This window comes from Takifugu rubripes, chromosome 21 (assembly GCF_901000725.2).
Source record: "Takifugu rubripes chromosome 21, fTakRub1.2, whole genome shotgun sequence".
Classification (NCBI taxonomy): Eukaryota; Metazoa; Chordata; class Actinopteri; order Tetraodontiformes; family Tetraodontidae; genus Takifugu; species Takifugu rubripes.
This window is the reverse complement of record NC_042305.1, coordinates 14,454,081-14,467,815: the sequence shown is the minus strand read 5'-3', so window position 1 is coordinate 14,467,815 and position 13,735 is coordinate 14,454,081. Positions and strand designations below refer to the sequence as shown.

Here is a 13,735-nt window from a genome sequence, read left to right as displayed (position 1 = left end):
TTTTTAGTTTCCAGGAGAGACAAGGACGCGGAGGGAATCCCTGCGCCACGGACCGTGTATGTATTTTTTTTGCTTTAAAAAAAAAGAAAAGAAAGGGGATAAACCGCCAATAGGAGAGCAGAGGAGCGGACTTCCCGCTCCTCGGTGCGCCTGGGGAGAGTATTTAAGACTGGGGTTAGAGCAGGGGGACGGACAACAGGTGCACCGGGCATAAACCTGCTCCTCACACATGCAGCCTGGAGGTGGAGGGGTTTTTACCACCGTGGAAGTCAAGATGCGCCAAAACCACAGAGCTCATCCCCACCTGGTCAGTATGTCTATAAAGTAATACTTAAATACTGTTGCTTATGCAATATGTCCTTTGTGTGGTGCAGCTGACCTGTTGTTGTGTGCCAGGCAACCATCTCAGCGTAAACACATGGGTGTCTCTCTTTAGCAACCCTGTCCCTCACTCACAGCTCTGACTCCTCAGAAAGGTTCTTCTCTGATGACCTTGTCCGCTTCCTTTATTTCATATTCAGGACAACAGGAGGGATTTCACAGGCAAGAGGAGACAGAGACTCGTCGAAGTAAGTGAGGAAATGAAGTCAGACTTTCGGGTGGCTGCGTGGCGTTGCCTGCTGCCGGCTGTGTGATTGACAGCTGTGGGCGACACTCCTCACTGCTGGCGCCCACCAACCTCAGACGCCACCATCATGTTGCCATGTAGGCGGGCGGCGTGTGTCGCGGCTGGTTGGGAGGCAGTGTAATGTTAGCTGATGTTCCCGTTGCCAGCTCACAATGCTCTGCTACCCTAACAGTTGCACCAGGCATTTTGTTTCATGCTCACTCAGATCCAAGAAACAGAATATTTGGATAAATGTAGTGGACGCATCTCACAGCGGGTGGCTGGTAGGCAGTGTCATGTTAGCTGGTTGATTCTGTTCTCGCCAGTTTACCTGCTACTGCTCTCCAACCACCAGCAAACGCCTCTAAAACGAGAACTTTAAACTGCTGGACTAGGAACGTCTGTAAATCTGTGATGGTTGCATGTAAATAAAGTCCTAGAAATAGGCAGAAACCTTGAGCAGAGCCCAGCTCACAGCAGGAAACGGCAAAAATCAGAGAGGAAATCTGACTCTGCTGTTCGATCAGTCAAAACGGAACAATCTTTATGCTTCATTTCAAGAGATTTAATGTAAAAACAGCCAATGGTACTAAGGTACTGATAAGGCAACAACCCTAGTGGTTAAAAAGATCCTTCTTCTGCAGCAGCGGTCGTCATCCTGAATGTTCATCACGGTTGTCATCGCCAACCACAAACACACACCGTCAGGAACGAGCGCGCGTGTCCACGAGCCTCCGGTTTCCATGGAGGGAGACGTGGATGGAGGTTCAGTCCGGTCCTCTATCGTCACGGGAACGCCTGCACCTCGTGCAACACGTGCCCGGTCAACCACCACCAACCGCCATCATAGCTCCACCCGTTTTTTGACGATGATTTCTCGCACCAGCGTGGTCACTTCCTGCCGAATGCTCTCCAAGGGCTCGTCCGTCCGCCAGAAGCGGACCACTTTACCCTCTGGGTTCACCAGAAACTTCCAGAAGTTCCACTTGGGGACTTTGTGGACAGAATCTGAAAAAAAAGGAACATGTCTGTCATTAGTAACAAAAACATGATTAAAGTACTTAGCGAGTAGTACGACCAGTATAAACCCGAGGTTACACTTTATCATTCAGAAAAGGCCTAAATCACTGTTTTAACTGTACTACACATGGTAATAAATAAAGTGTGGCTGTTTGATGCCACTGAAGGCTAATAAAGAACATTCTAGAATAGGGTGACCCATGCCTTTAAAAGTTCATTAACCCAACTTAGCAATATTCAATAAAACTCTGGGAGAGGTTTTACTATTTATATAAAGTTTGTACATGTTACAGGGAGGACATTTTGTATTGGACACCTATTCACCTTTGCATGACTTTCCACAACATTGAATCACAGTATGGCGTTAGACTAGGTTATTTACAATAAAATTCACTTAAAGTTGGCATAGTCAGGAGTTGTGCATCTCCTGGCGTGCAGAATGCCAGTGCGTTGGGGGTGTATGCTGAGCAATCTGGTCCGAGACAGAGCTGTTGTGTCTGCAGACCTGTGAGGAACCTGAAAGCAGGCTCAGCCTCGGAGCCCATTATTTTGATCCTGTTGAAGAAGGGGAACGTAACGCCGTAGGTGGCCTTGGCGAAAGCCTCGCTGTCCCGGCTGGTCCCGGGCTCCGTGTCCCCGAACTGACCGCAAGGAAAGGCCAGGACGTTGAAGTGAGAGGTGCCCAGCTCCCGGTGCAGCTCCTGCAGATACCGATAGTTGCCCTCCGTCTGCTCGCTGTAACTCGCCACGTTTACAACTAAAGACGCCTGGAAGAAGGAGAGAAAAGCGGGTAAAACTACAGCCGACAGCACCGTGGAGGCGTTCTTCGCGTCTTCAAGCGTGAGTCCATCCAGGAAAGCTGACTTGGCTAAAGCCGAGGCGGACTTTTGGGTCATGCTGGGCTGACATTTGGTGATGATGTGGACCTACTTTTCCTCGGTACTTCTCCAGAGAGACCGTCCTCCCCTTCGCGTCCTTAACCTCGAAGGAATAAAAGTCCGACGGTCGCCTCGGCTTCAGCAGCTGCGTCTGAAGGAGGAACAGGCACCCCACACCGACTGTCATACTCAACAGGACGGTCAGTTTCTTGGCTTTGGGGTTGGAGGACCTGGTAGGGTAGCCCCCTAAGGCCTCCATGTTGGAGGGGGAAGAACGAACCGAAGCTGCGTCCCGTCGAAAGTCTCAGGACTGATGGAAGGAACCACGTAAAGTTTCCTTTGACGTAATAGGGGAAAACGGAAGTTGGATATCTGACCCTTCAAAATAAAAGAATACGAAGTGTGGCTACGATTTTTAAACTTATAATAAAATCTTTAATTTTCGGTTTTAGTTCACAATAATATCATTTCTGCACCTATAGACTACTGATTCTCGTTTAAATATCCGGCGTACAATGTAGAAGCGTTGAGGGAGCCTTGCTTTGAAAAGCCAATCCGGATGTTTTGTAATTTGTAATGTTAGCTTGGATAGTGGCACGTGTGGCGACGATTTATGCTTTGCAAATGACTCAATGTAATAATTTTGTTTTTAATAGAACGTATCGACCCCTTGGGGACGACAAGAATCATACAAACGATTCAAGAGGCGAATCATTCAGAGGAGGAACATCGACGGTCATGCTGCAAGTACGCCTTTGACCTCCAGGGGGCGCCGCGAAGCAGCCTTTGAGTCTGACGCCGTTCGCCAGAGGCTGGAGTTGGATTCCCCACCTGGACCTCGTGAACAGGGAGTTTCATGGATAAACTCCCCAGGTAAATCTACAGATCAAAAACACATGAAAACACCTAAAATATTAACAGAATGCCAGGGGTTCTGAAGATGCAGTCACAATGTCATCTTTATTGGAGATGTACTGCATAACTATAGGTGAAATACATCTGTCACCTCACTGTGTGGACCATAACTACCCCAGCATGTTGTCAGACTAATATTTAATGTATCATTTTATGATGATTTCAGTAATTGCTGGAGGGGAGTCAACGTCCTGTCTTGCAAATATCAGCACATCACACAATTTAAATACCAGGAGACATACAGAGGATAACCTAAACCAGGTTTGTGTCAAGAAGTTTCAATTCCTAGTTTTCAGTTTCGTTTCGTTATTTCTAACTTTTTGTCCGTTAAATTAAATGCTGATTAATATTTGTATTGCAGAAATGGCTGTGGAGACCTGAGGCTCTTGAACATGCAAATGCTCGTGGGACTGGTGAGATGGAGCTAGAAATGATGTGTCTGTGATGTGTAAATGTGATTTTGCACACATCTAATGCAGGTTGTGATGAGAAAAGAAGTGATTTGAAGCCATTTACTGTTGTGGACCAAAACAAGACATTTGCAGCACCGATGTTGCTCGACGACTACTGTGAGTAGGAACATTTCCAGAAAACCTTTGTTAAACCTAGCAAAACTTGAGGTCATCTACTCTTTCAGACTGTAACCTTCTGGACTGCAGCTCCCATAATACGGTTGCTTTAGCACTGGGCTCCTCTGTCTACATTTGGAACGCAGAAACACACACTGTGGTGGGATCTTTGGAACCAGATCCACTGTCAGGACAAGAGTCTATCTCTTCTCTCTGCTGGAGTGAAGATGGCAGAACTCTCTGTGTGGGAACCAGGCGAGGGGAGATACAGGTATGAAGCTTTAGAGCTAACGGAAATATTTTTGAGGGAGGGGGCAGCTGCTGGTTTGTGGTAACTCAGGGTCTTTTTTTTTGAAGCTGTGGGATGCTGACTGCAAGCACATGACGAGGTGTTTGCTAGCGCATGTCTCAGTGGTCAGAGCTGTTTCCTGGAAATGGCCCTTACTCAGCAGGTTTGTTTTGACTGTGCATATGCAGGAAAATAACACACACAAAAAAATGCCCTCACTTTGGTAGTCAATATGCAGCAAGTACAAATACACACACACACACACACACACACACACAGACACACACAATGTCCTTGTCCCATTCTTGATCTTTATATGCTAAGCTGCCATCACCACCCACTCAGCAATGTCTAAAGGTCACACTGTCTCCACACTTTCAGTGGATCTGCTCTTGGAAGTATCTTTCACCACGACTTTCGTGCTCCTGCATCTTTAATTGGATCAGTTTTCCAGGAGGAGGGGCTCTGCAGCCTTCAGTGGTCACCAGACGGTGGCCGGTTGGCCAGCGGCTCCATAGAGGGCCTTCTCTCCATATGGGATAGTAGCATAACTGGATGCACGGGGATGCGCTCGCCAGTCACTGCTATGAAACAGCCCAGTGTGGTTAAGGTTGGTATTTTTCTTTTGATCACTATCGAATAATCAACCAAGCATATCAGCAAGTGTTAAGGTCGCCTCATCGTTCAGGCGATGCGTTGGTGTCCCTGGCAGAGAAACACGATCGCTACCGGAGGTGGATATCAAGATGGAAAGCTTAGAATCTGGGATGCCCTTTCTGGGACTTGTGAGACCATCGCCAACACAAATTCACAGGTGCATTGAAAGCAGAAGGGCAGCAGAGGGGCAATAATACACTGGGTCACTCCTAACGAGTCTGATTGCAGATCTGTTCTCTGCGATGGGCTGAAAAGAGGAGATGTCTGGTCACAGGCCACGGTCTACCTCAGCACCATATCGCCTGCTGGTCCTGGGACTTTGCTTCGCTCAACCTCACCTCCCAGTTCACAGGTTAGAGTACATGAAAGCAAGAGCTGAACCCACTCAGCCACACTGGAACAGATGCTCTGCTTGATGATTAATATTAACAACTGAATTTACAGAGACGTGTGTCACATTTCTACAACCTCATAGCAGTTGGGCTTGCAAATAATTGTGAAACTTACAGAGAATGAGCAGGATAACCCACCATCGCTTCCTTTCATATAAGAATCTTGAGTGAAACTGATACTACTGCTAGATTACCACATTTTGACATCATTTTAAATGCTAAAACGATAGAGAGTCCATGTTTCCCCTGAGGAAGGAGGATAAAGGGAGAAAAGTGGAGGCACAAGGACAGAGCCCTGGGGGATGCCTCAAATGACTCTCAGTATGAACCATGTTGTATGACTTTTAAATGTTAAAGTTACTTTTTTCTTAGGTCATTCTCAGCGAGTCCTGCATTTGGCATTAAACACAGGAAATACTCAGATTCTCTCTGCTGGAGCAGACGAACACTTGCGAATCTGGGACATGTGAATCGGACGCAAGGCCCACTTTCAAGAACTAATCCCACTTCTGATTCCAAGAGTCCACGTTTGTGCTACAGCAGGTCACAAGTCTGCACGCTGTGAACTGAGAAATGGCCTCAGACTTTGATTGTCATCACATGCTAATGCTAAGTGTCTGTGTGTCAGGTCAGTCTGATTGTCATCTCAGAGTCTTTACTTTACATGGATCAATAAAAAATTAACAAGCCATCGATTTCTATAATATATTTTGAGATATTTTTGTGTGAAATGTTGATTTCCTGTCATAAAATGTGACCTCACTGCAAAACCAAGCTAATTTACCACAAGCAAAACTTGACAGTTCTCACACGACATCCCTTTTCTTATACCAATGCTTACTTATACCAATGTTACTAAAAAGTTTCTCACCAAATGAAGATACCTACTGACATCAAGGTGTTCTGATAAAAACTCCACTAAAAATGTCAAAAACAGATCTACAGAAGGGACAGAGAAATTTGACAGGAACTTTAAAACCGAATGTTGTCATTTCCTCCAAATGTACTCGCACAAGTTAACCGAATTGAAATCCAAACTACCTAAATTGTATCTTTCTGTGTGCAGGTTCAGTGTTACAGATGACTAGCAGATTTATTTTGTTGCTGTTGTGACTGTTCTTGCAAGTAAAGACCTTTAAGTTGAAGCTCACATGTGAGCAGAGGGCCCTTGTTTCGGGGGTCTGAGGTTTCACACAATGTTGTTGCAACGTGCAGCATTTCAAGAGTCGAGAATTTGCTGAGCTCTTTAGGAGCTTTTTGCTCATGTCGGCTTAAATGTGACCCTGTTGGAAATACAGGACTCTTCAAAGTTGCCCGGACACTCGACGAGTCAGAACAGGACGGGCCTGTTTTGGGAATTGTTTATAACAAGTGAATGTCTGTCTGGATTCTCCTATGACATTTTCAGAGGAATCAGGTAATCGTTTTGAAGGTAAAAGCATGAACATTGTGTCACCGCATTATTTTCAAGGTGTGATCTCATACATATTGTGCCCATTAACATAAGTGCAAGATTTTAACTAAAGACGAGTGGTGATTGATCTACCATTAGCTGGTTACCTGCCCATGTTCACGAATGACTCTCATCCCAGTAGCTGCTGGCATGACTACTGCAATTCCACACTTCCATCCCACTTTTTTAACCACAGTTGCACAAGACTACGCGGTTAAGATTTGTGACGGTGGTGACATCTTGAGTGCATTTTCCTTCTGACTCTTAAATCCCCTGATGCACAGAACCATATCCTTTCGATCAGGGTGGGTTTCAGTGTCTCACATCAAAGAGAGATCAGAAGAGATGTTCTCCCCGGAGGGTTTTGTCCTCATCTCCTGCGCCGTCCTTTTGGTTGTCCAGCCAGGTGAGTCTTTTTTATTAATGCTGTGAATCAACTGTAACCAGCAGAGTCCACCTGTGTTTTTTCATTGTTCATTTCTGACCCCTTTGTCAAGTTTTTTGATGCAAGATAAGTAAAACTTTACCTCCTCCCTCCTCTTTAGGCCATGGCTCTGAGATTATCGGTGGTAAAGAAGTGATGCCCTACATGGCTCTGGTGAGAAGCGATACACACATCTGTGGAGGAACACTGATCAATCCAAAATGGGTCCTTACAGCTGCCCACTGTGAAAAGTAGGAACTATATCACACATCCGGGATCACACATTGTCTCTACAAAAGGGCAGGTGCGTACATTCCAACGTTGCCTCTCTGCACTTACAGAATGACGACCGTAGCACTGGGGGTGCATTCCATCAGACAAAAGAAGTCCTGGCAGGTGTTTAGGGTTACACACAGCATTCCATATCCGGCTTATAACAGAGAAACAAAGGTCAATGATCTGAGGATGCTGAAGGTGACGGTCATTTTAGAGGAAGACGAGCCGTCAGCAGTTCGACACAAAGATCTGTTTGTTGTCTTTATTTCAGCTTGCAACTGCAGCAACGCTAACGAAGAACGTGCAATGTCACCCCCTGGAGAGCCCTAAGAGGGAGCCAAAAACTGGCAGCAGCTGTCTGACTGCTGGATGGGGGCAGACAAACTTGGTTTTCATGAAACCCTCCGATGTCCTGATGTCTGTCAACGTGAAAGTGGTGGACAGAATGGAGTGCTCCAAATACTACGGCCCTATCACCAAGGCAATGATATGTGCAGGGTCAAAGAAGAAGGGCACCTATCAGGTAGGGTTTGTGCAGCAGGTGAGCGACCTGCCATAACTGCCTCCACTGTGTTTGTGTGAAACCACGTGCATGTCTGTTCACCTCAGGGCGACTCAGGAGGGCCGCTCTTGTGCAACGGGGCACTGGTGGGGGTCACCTCCTTCGGTGGTCCATGTGGCAGGGCCCCCGGAGTGTACGCCTACATTACTGAAGAGCATCTGCGCTGGATCGAGAACACCATCAGAACATCTGAAATGCAGGAATGAGCTCCTCGTCTCCACCGACCCGTTCACAGAGCTTCAACTGTGACATTGAGTGGATTTTTTAAAAGGCTTTCTCTTTACGCGTCTGAAGCTGACTCTAAAATGGCGATTAATCTTTCACAGTATTTTTTCTACATAGTTTAGTGAATGTTAAAACTGAAATCTTATTGCGTTTTTAGGTCCTTCTCAGTTTGGCTTTCTTCTGCATGGTTCAATAAAAAACCAATAAAAAAAACTATCACTTTCTCCAGTGACATTTTTGTACCGACTCTAGACTTCCTTTGCTAAACTGAGATCTCACCACAAAGCCAAGTTCAGAACAGTTCTAGGAAGACAACCCTTCAGACTGATGATGTAGGACAAAAACAAACAATGTTCCTTTGGCCTTATAGTAACACAGGCCTTCACCTCCCCACTAGCCCATGAGACATTTTCCAAATTTTTCTACCTCTTCTTGTCTCTTCCTTCATATTCATACGTTTGTGTTTTGTCATTTCTTCTCCCTTGTTCACTGCCTCCCTTTTGTCCTCTTCCCCTCGTTGGTTCACTGAATTGTTCATTTGTACTCCGACTGCGAGTAACTGCACCAGGGTTGCCTTGTAAGCCAGTTGGGTTGTTTGATCCACACCAGAGTTCAGACTGAAGAGAAACTTGTCTGGAACTCAGGAGAACGTTAAATTATAAAATGTGGACAGTTTTACCTTTTATGTCTTTACGGTTTGACTTTTCTGCCCCTGATCTCAGGGTTGTGGGTTCTTATACAAGGTTTTTAACCATGGTCAAATCAATCTTTATTTATATAGCGTCTTATACAATCAAAATTGTTTCAAGGCGCTTTCCAGAATCCCAGGGCCTGACCCCAGACAAGCAACAGTGGCAAGGAAAAACTCCCCTTTAACAGGAAGAAACATTGAGCAGGACCAGGCTCATGTAGGGGGACCCTCCTGCTGATGGGGGGCTGGGTAAAGAGAGGGGAGAAGGGGGAGGACAGGTAGAGGATAGAATAGGTAGGAGAGGAGAGGGGTAGAGGAGAGGAGAGGAGAGGAGAGGAGAGGAGAGGAGAGGGGTAGAGGAGAAGTAGAGTGAAGGGGAGGTAGAGGAGAAGGAGGAGGAGGGGAAAGAGGAGAGGAAGGGAGAGGAGAGGGAGAGGAAAAGGAGGAGAGGGAGAGGGAGAGGGAGAGGAGAGGAGAAGTAGAGTGAAGGGGAGGTAGAGGAGAGGAGAAGGAGAAGGAGGAGGAGGGGAAAGAGGAGAGGAAGGGAGAGGAGAGGGAGAGGAAAAGGAGGAGAGGGAGAGGAGAGGAGAGGAGAGGAGAGGAGAGGAGAGGAGAGGAGAGGAGAGGAGAGGAGAGGAGAGGGAGAGGCACAGAGCACAGAAACACACACAAAAATACGATATACAATCACTTAAGCGGGGCCGGAGGTCATTATGCAGCTCCGAAGGCGGCGATACCTGTGAATAAATAGGGGGGGGGGAGCAGAAAAACTACACAAGAATCAGCATAACTAGTCTGCTTGATGAGGAGAGGAAAGGAGAGGAAAGGAGAGGAGAGGAAACCATCAGCCTCGGAGCCCATTATTTTGATCCTGTTGAAGAAGGGGAACGTAACGCCGTAGGTGGCCTTGGCGAAAGCCTCGCTGTCCCGGCTGGTCCCGGGCTCCGTGTCCCCGAACTGACCGCAAGGAAAGGCCAGGACGTTGAAGTGAGAGGTGCCCAGCTCCCGGTGCAGCTCCTGCAGATACCGATAGTTGCCCTCCGTCTGCTCGCTGTAACTCGCCACGTTTACAACTAAAGACGCCTGGAAGAAGGAGAGAAAAGCGGGTAAAACTACAGCCGACAGCACCGTGGAGGCGTTCTTCGCGTCTTCAAGCGTGAGTCCATCCAGGAAAGCTGACTTGGCTAAAGCCGAGGCGGACTTTTGGGTCATGCTGGGCTGACATTTGGTGATGATGTGGACCTACTTTTCCTCGGTACTTCTCCAGAGAGACCGTCCTCCCCTTCGCGTCCTTAACCTCGAAGGAATAAAAGTCCGACGGTCGCCTCGGCTTCAGCAGCTGCGTCTGAAGGAGGAACAGGCACCCCACACCGACTGTCATACTCAACAGGACGGTCAGTTTCTTGGCTTTGGGGTTGGAGGACCTGGTAGGGTAGCCCCCTAAGGCCTCCATGTTGGAGGGGGAAGAACGAACCGAAGCTGCGTCCCGTCGAAAGTCTCAGGACTGATGGAAGGAACCACGTAAAGTTTCCTTTGACGTAATAGGGGAAAACGGAAGTTGGATATCTGACCCTTCAAAATAAAAGATTACGACGTGTGGCTACGAGTTTTAAACTTATAATAAAATCTTTAATTTTCGGTTTTAGTTCACAATATTAAAATTTCTGCACCTATAGACTATTGATTCTCGTTTAAATATCCGGCGTACAATGTAGAAGGGATGAGGGAGCCTTGCTTTGAAAAGCCAATCCGGATGTTTTGTAATTTGTAACGTTAGCTTGGATAGTGGCACGTGTGGCGACGATTTATGCTTTGGAAATGACTCAATGTAATAATTTTATTTTTAATAGAACGTATCGACACCTTGGGGACGACAAGAATCATACAAACGATTCAAGAGGCGAATCATTCAGAGGAGGAACATCGACAGTCATGCTGCAAGTACGCCTTTGACCTCCAGGGGGCGCCGCGAAGCAGCCTTTGAGTTTGACGCCGTTCGCCAGAGGCTGGAGTTGGATTCCCCACCTGGACCTCGTGAACAGGGAGTTCCATGGATAAACTCCCCAGGTAAATCTACAGATCAAAAACACATGAAAACACCTGAAATATTAACAGAATGCCAGGGGTTCTGAAGATGCAGTCACAATGTCATCTTTATTGGAGACGTACTGCATAACTATAGGTGAAATACATCTGTCACCTCACTGTGTGGACCATAACTACCCCAGCATGTTGTCAGACTAATATTTAATGCATCATTTTATGATGGATTTCAGTAATTGCTGGAGGGGAGTCAACGTCCCGTCTTGCAAATATCAGCACATCACACAATTTAAATACCAGGGGACATACAGAGGATAACCTAAACCAGGTTTGTGTCAAGAAGTTTCAATTCCTAGTTTTCATTTTTATTTTATTATTTCTAAGTTTTTGTCCGTTAAATTAAATGCTGATTAATATTTGGATTGCAGAAATGGCTGTGGAGACCTGAGGCTCTTGAACATGCAAATGCTCGTGGGACTGGTGAGATGGAGCTAGAAATGATGTGTCTGTGATGTGTAAATGTGATTTTGCACACATCTAATGCAGGTCGTGATGAGAAAAGAAGTGATTCGAAGCCATTTACTGTTGTGGACCAAAACAAGACATTTGCAGCACCGCTGTTGCTCGACGACTACTGTGAGTAGGAAAATTTCCAGAAAACCTTTGTTAAACCTAGCAAAACTTGAGGTCATCTACTCTTTCAGACTGTAACCTTCTGGACTGCAGCTCCCATAATACGGTTGCTATAGCACTGGGCTCCTCTGTCTACATTTGGAACGCAGAAACACACACTGTGGTGGGATCTTTGGAACCAGATCCACTGTCAGGACAAGAATCTATCTCTTCTCTCTGCTGGAGTGAAGACGGCAGAACTCTCTGTGTGGGAACCAGGCGAGGGGAGATACAGGTATGAAGCTTTAGAGCTAATGGAAATATTTTTGAGGGAGGGGGCAGCTGCTGGTTTGTGGTAACTCAGGGTCTTTTTTTTTGAAGCTGTGGGATGCTGACTGCAAGCACATGACGAGGTGTTTGCTAGCGCATGTCTCAGTGGTCAGAGCTGTTTCCTGGAAATGGCCCTTACTCAGCAGGTTTGTTTTGACTGTGCATATGCAGGAAAATAACACACACAAAAAAATGCCCTCACTTTGGTAGTCAATATGCAGCAAGTACAAATACACACACACACACACACACACAGACACACACAATGTCCTTGTCCCATTCTTGATCTTTATATGCTAAGCTGCCATCACCACCCACTCAGCAATGTCTAAAGGTCACACTGTCTCCACACTTTCAGTGGATCTGCTCTTGGAAGTATCTTTCACCACAACTTTCGTGCTCCTGCATCTTTAATTGGATCAGTTTTCCAGGAGGAGGGGCTCTGCAGCCTTCAGTGGTCACCAGACGGTGGCCGGTTGGCCAGCGGCTCCATAGAGGGCCTTCTCTCCATATGGGATAGTAGCATAACTGGATGCACGGGGATGCGCTCGCCAGTCACTGCTATGAAACAGCCCAGTGTGGTTAAGGTTGGTATTTTTCTTTTGATCACTATCGAATAATCAACCAAGTATATCAGCAAGTGTTAAGGTCGCCTCATCGTTCAGGCGATGGGTTGGTGTCCCTGGCAGAGAAACACGATCGCTACCGGAGGTGGATATCAAGATGGAAAGCTTAGAATCTGGGATGCCCTTTCTGGGACTTGTGAGACCATCGCCAACACAAATTCACAGGTGCATTGAAAGCAGAAGGGCAGCAGTGGGGCAATAATACACTGGGTCACTCCTAACGAGTCTGATTGCAGATCTGTTCTCTGCGATGGGCTGAAAAGAGGAGATGTCTGGTCACAGGCCACGGTTTACCTCAGCACCATATCGCCTGCTGGTCCTGGGACTTTGCTTCGCTCAACCTCACCTCCCAGTTCACAGGTTAGAGTACATGAAAGCAAGAGCTGAACCCACTCAGCCACACTGGAACAGATGCTCTGCTTGATGATTAATATTAACAACTGAATTTACAGAGACGTGTGTCACATTTCTACAACCTCATAGCAGTTGGGCTTGCAAATAATTGTGAAACTTACAGAAAATGAGCAGGATAACCCACCATCGCTTCCTTTCATATAAGAATCTTGAGTGAAACTGATACTACTGCTAGATTACCACATTTTGACATCATTTTAAATGCTAAAACGATAGAGAGTCCATGTTTCCCCTGAAAGAAGGGAAAGGAGAAAGGAGGATAAAGGGAGAAAAGTGGAGGCACAAGGACAGAGCCCTGGGGGGTGCCTCAAATGACTCTCAGTATGAACCATGTTGTATGACTTTTAAATGTTAAAGTTACTTTTTTCTTAGGTCATTCTCAGCGAGTCCTGCATTTGGCATTAAACACAGGAAATACTCAGATTCTCTCTGCTGGAGCAGACAAACGCTTGCGAATCTGGGACATGTGAATCGGACGCAAGGCCCACTTTCAAGAACTAATCCCACTTCTGATTCCAAGAGTACACGTTTGTGCTACAGCAGGTCACAAGTCTGCACACTGTGAACTGAAAAATGGCCTCAGACTTTGATTGTCATCACATGCTAATGCTAAGTGTCTGTGTGTCAGGTCAGTCTGATTGTCATCTCAGAGTCTTTACTTTAGATGGATCCATAAAAAATTAACAAGCCATCGATTTCTATAATATATTTTGAGATATTTTGTGTGAAATGTTGATTTCCTGTCATAAAAT

At 46.3% G+C, this 13,735-nt stretch overlaps 5 protein-coding genes across 6 annotated transcripts; 3 read left to right on the top strand and 2 right to left on the bottom strand.

The window, feature by feature from the left end:
- Positions 1-202: 202 nt before the first annotated feature.
- On the top strand, positions 203-6,041 carry LOC105418829 (cell division cycle protein 20 homolog B-like). The gene is made up of 12 exons (XM_029829272.1): positions 203-307; positions 522-569; positions 3,162-3,378; positions 3,587-3,681; positions 3,782-3,833; positions 3,900-3,989; positions 4,058-4,260; positions 4,347-4,441; positions 4,660-4,888; positions 4,991-5,092; positions 5,164-5,287; positions 5,700-6,041. The coding sequence occupies exons 1-12, from the start codon at positions 230-232 to the stop codon at positions 5,795-5,797; spliced, it is 1,431 nt and encodes a 476-aa protein (XP_029685132.1). The 5' UTR covers positions 203-229; the 3' UTR covers positions 5,798-6,041.
- Positions 1,151-2,840, bottom strand: gpx8 (glutathione peroxidase 8 (putative)). Of its 2 annotated transcripts, none has more exons than XM_029829279.1 (3): positions 2,558-2,840; positions 2,026-2,394; positions 1,151-1,615 (listed from the first exon to the last, which is right to left on the bottom strand). In XM_029829279.1, exons 1-3 carry the CDS (start codon positions 2,762-2,764, stop codon positions 1,568-1,570), a joined length of 624 nt encoding a protein of 207 aa, XP_029685139.1. In that variant the 5' UTR covers positions 2,765-2,840; the 3' UTR covers positions 1,151-1,567. The 2 variants fall into 2 exon arrangements, with proteins under 2 accessions (XP_029685139.1, XP_003978372.2); XM_003978323.3 differs by having other exon boundaries at positions 2,133-2,394; positions 2,558-2,838.
- A 561-nt stretch (positions 6,042-6,602) lies between the features above and the next one.
- LOC101077455 (granzyme A-like) lies at positions 6,603-8,483 on the top strand. The gene is made up of 6 exons (XM_029829282.1): positions 6,603-6,744; positions 7,065-7,186; positions 7,326-7,455; positions 7,546-7,678; positions 7,752-8,003; positions 8,090-8,483. The coding sequence occupies exons 2-6, from the start codon at positions 7,126-7,128 to the stop codon at positions 8,246-8,248; spliced, it is 735 nt and encodes a 244-aa protein (XP_029685142.1). The 5' UTR covers positions 6,603-6,744; positions 7,065-7,125; the 3' UTR covers positions 8,249-8,483.
- On the bottom strand, positions 8,282-10,486 carry LOC115247535 (probable glutathione peroxidase 8). Its single transcript, XM_029829552.1, has 3 exons — positions 10,205-10,486; positions 9,677-10,041; positions 8,282-8,285 (listed from the first exon to the last, which is right to left on the bottom strand). Exons 1-3 carry the CDS (start codon positions 10,409-10,411, stop codon positions 8,282-8,284), a joined length of 576 nt encoding a protein of 191 aa, XP_029685412.1. The 5' UTR covers positions 10,412-10,486.
- Positions 10,410-13,589, top strand: LOC115247534 (cell division cycle protein 20 homolog B-like). Its single transcript, XM_029829551.1, has 11 exons — positions 10,410-10,436; positions 10,809-11,025; positions 11,235-11,329; positions 11,430-11,481; positions 11,548-11,637; positions 11,706-11,908; positions 11,995-12,089; positions 12,302-12,530; positions 12,633-12,734; positions 12,806-12,929; positions 13,356-13,589. Exons 1-11 carry the CDS (start codon positions 10,410-10,412, stop codon positions 13,451-13,453), a joined length of 1,332 nt encoding a protein of 443 aa, XP_029685411.1. The 3' UTR covers positions 13,454-13,589.
- The last annotated feature ends 146 nt before the right edge of the window (positions 13,590-13,735 follow it).

Coding starts and splice junctions, on each gene's coding strand:
- LOC101077455 (XM_029829282.1), top strand. CDS start 7,126: ATGTTCTCCCCGGAGGGTTTTGTCCTCATCTCCTGCGCCGTCCTTTTG. Junction 7,679..7,751: donor ATGATCTGAGGATGCTGAAG/GTGACGGTCATT, acceptor TCTTTATTTCAG/CTTGCAACTGCAGCAACGCT. Junction 8,004..8,089: donor AGAAGAAGGGCACCTATCAG/GTAGGGTTTGTG, acceptor TGTTCACCTCAG/GGCGACTCAGGAGGGCCGCT.
- LOC105418829 (XM_029829272.1), top strand. CDS start 230: ATGCAGCCTGGAGGTGGAGGGGTTTTTACCACCGTGGAAGTCAAGATG. Junction 570..3,161: donor GGAGACAGAGACTCGTCGAA/GTAAGTGAGGAA, acceptor TGTTTTTAATAG/AACGTATCGACCCCTTGGGG. Junction 3,682..3,781: donor CAGAGGATAACCTAAACCAG/GTTTGTGTCAAG, acceptor TTTGTATTGCAG/AAATGGCTGTGGAGACCTGA.
- LOC115247535 (XM_029829552.1), bottom strand. CDS start 10,411: ATGGAGGCCTTAGGGGGCTACCCTACCAGGTCCTCCAACCCCAAAGCC. Junction 10,042..10,204: donor TGGAGAAGTACCGAGGAAAA/GTAGGTCCACAT, acceptor TCCTTCTTCCAG/GCGTCTTTAGTTGTAAACGT.
- gpx8 (XM_003978323.3), bottom strand. CDS start 2,764: ATGGAGGCCTTAGGGGGCTACCCTACCAGGTCCTCCAACCCCAAAGCC. Junction 2,395..2,557: donor TGGAGAAGTACCGAGGAAAA/GTAGGTCCACAT, acceptor TCCTTCTTCCAG/GCGTCTTTAGTTGTAAACGT. Junction 1,616..2,132: donor TGCTTTCAGGTTCCTCACAG/GTCTGCAGACAC, acceptor CTTTTTTTTCAG/ATTCTGTCCACAAAGTCCCC.
- LOC115247534 (XM_029829551.1), top strand. CDS start 10,410: ATGTTGGAGGGGGAAGAACGAACCGAA. Junction 12,090..12,301: donor AAATGGCCCTTACTCAGCAG/GTTTGTTTTGAC, acceptor CCACACTTTCAG/TGGATCTGCTCTTGGAAGTA. Junction 12,735..12,805: donor TCGCCAACACAAATTCACAG/GTGCATTGAAAG, acceptor GTCTGATTGCAG/ATCTGTTCTCTGCGATGGGC.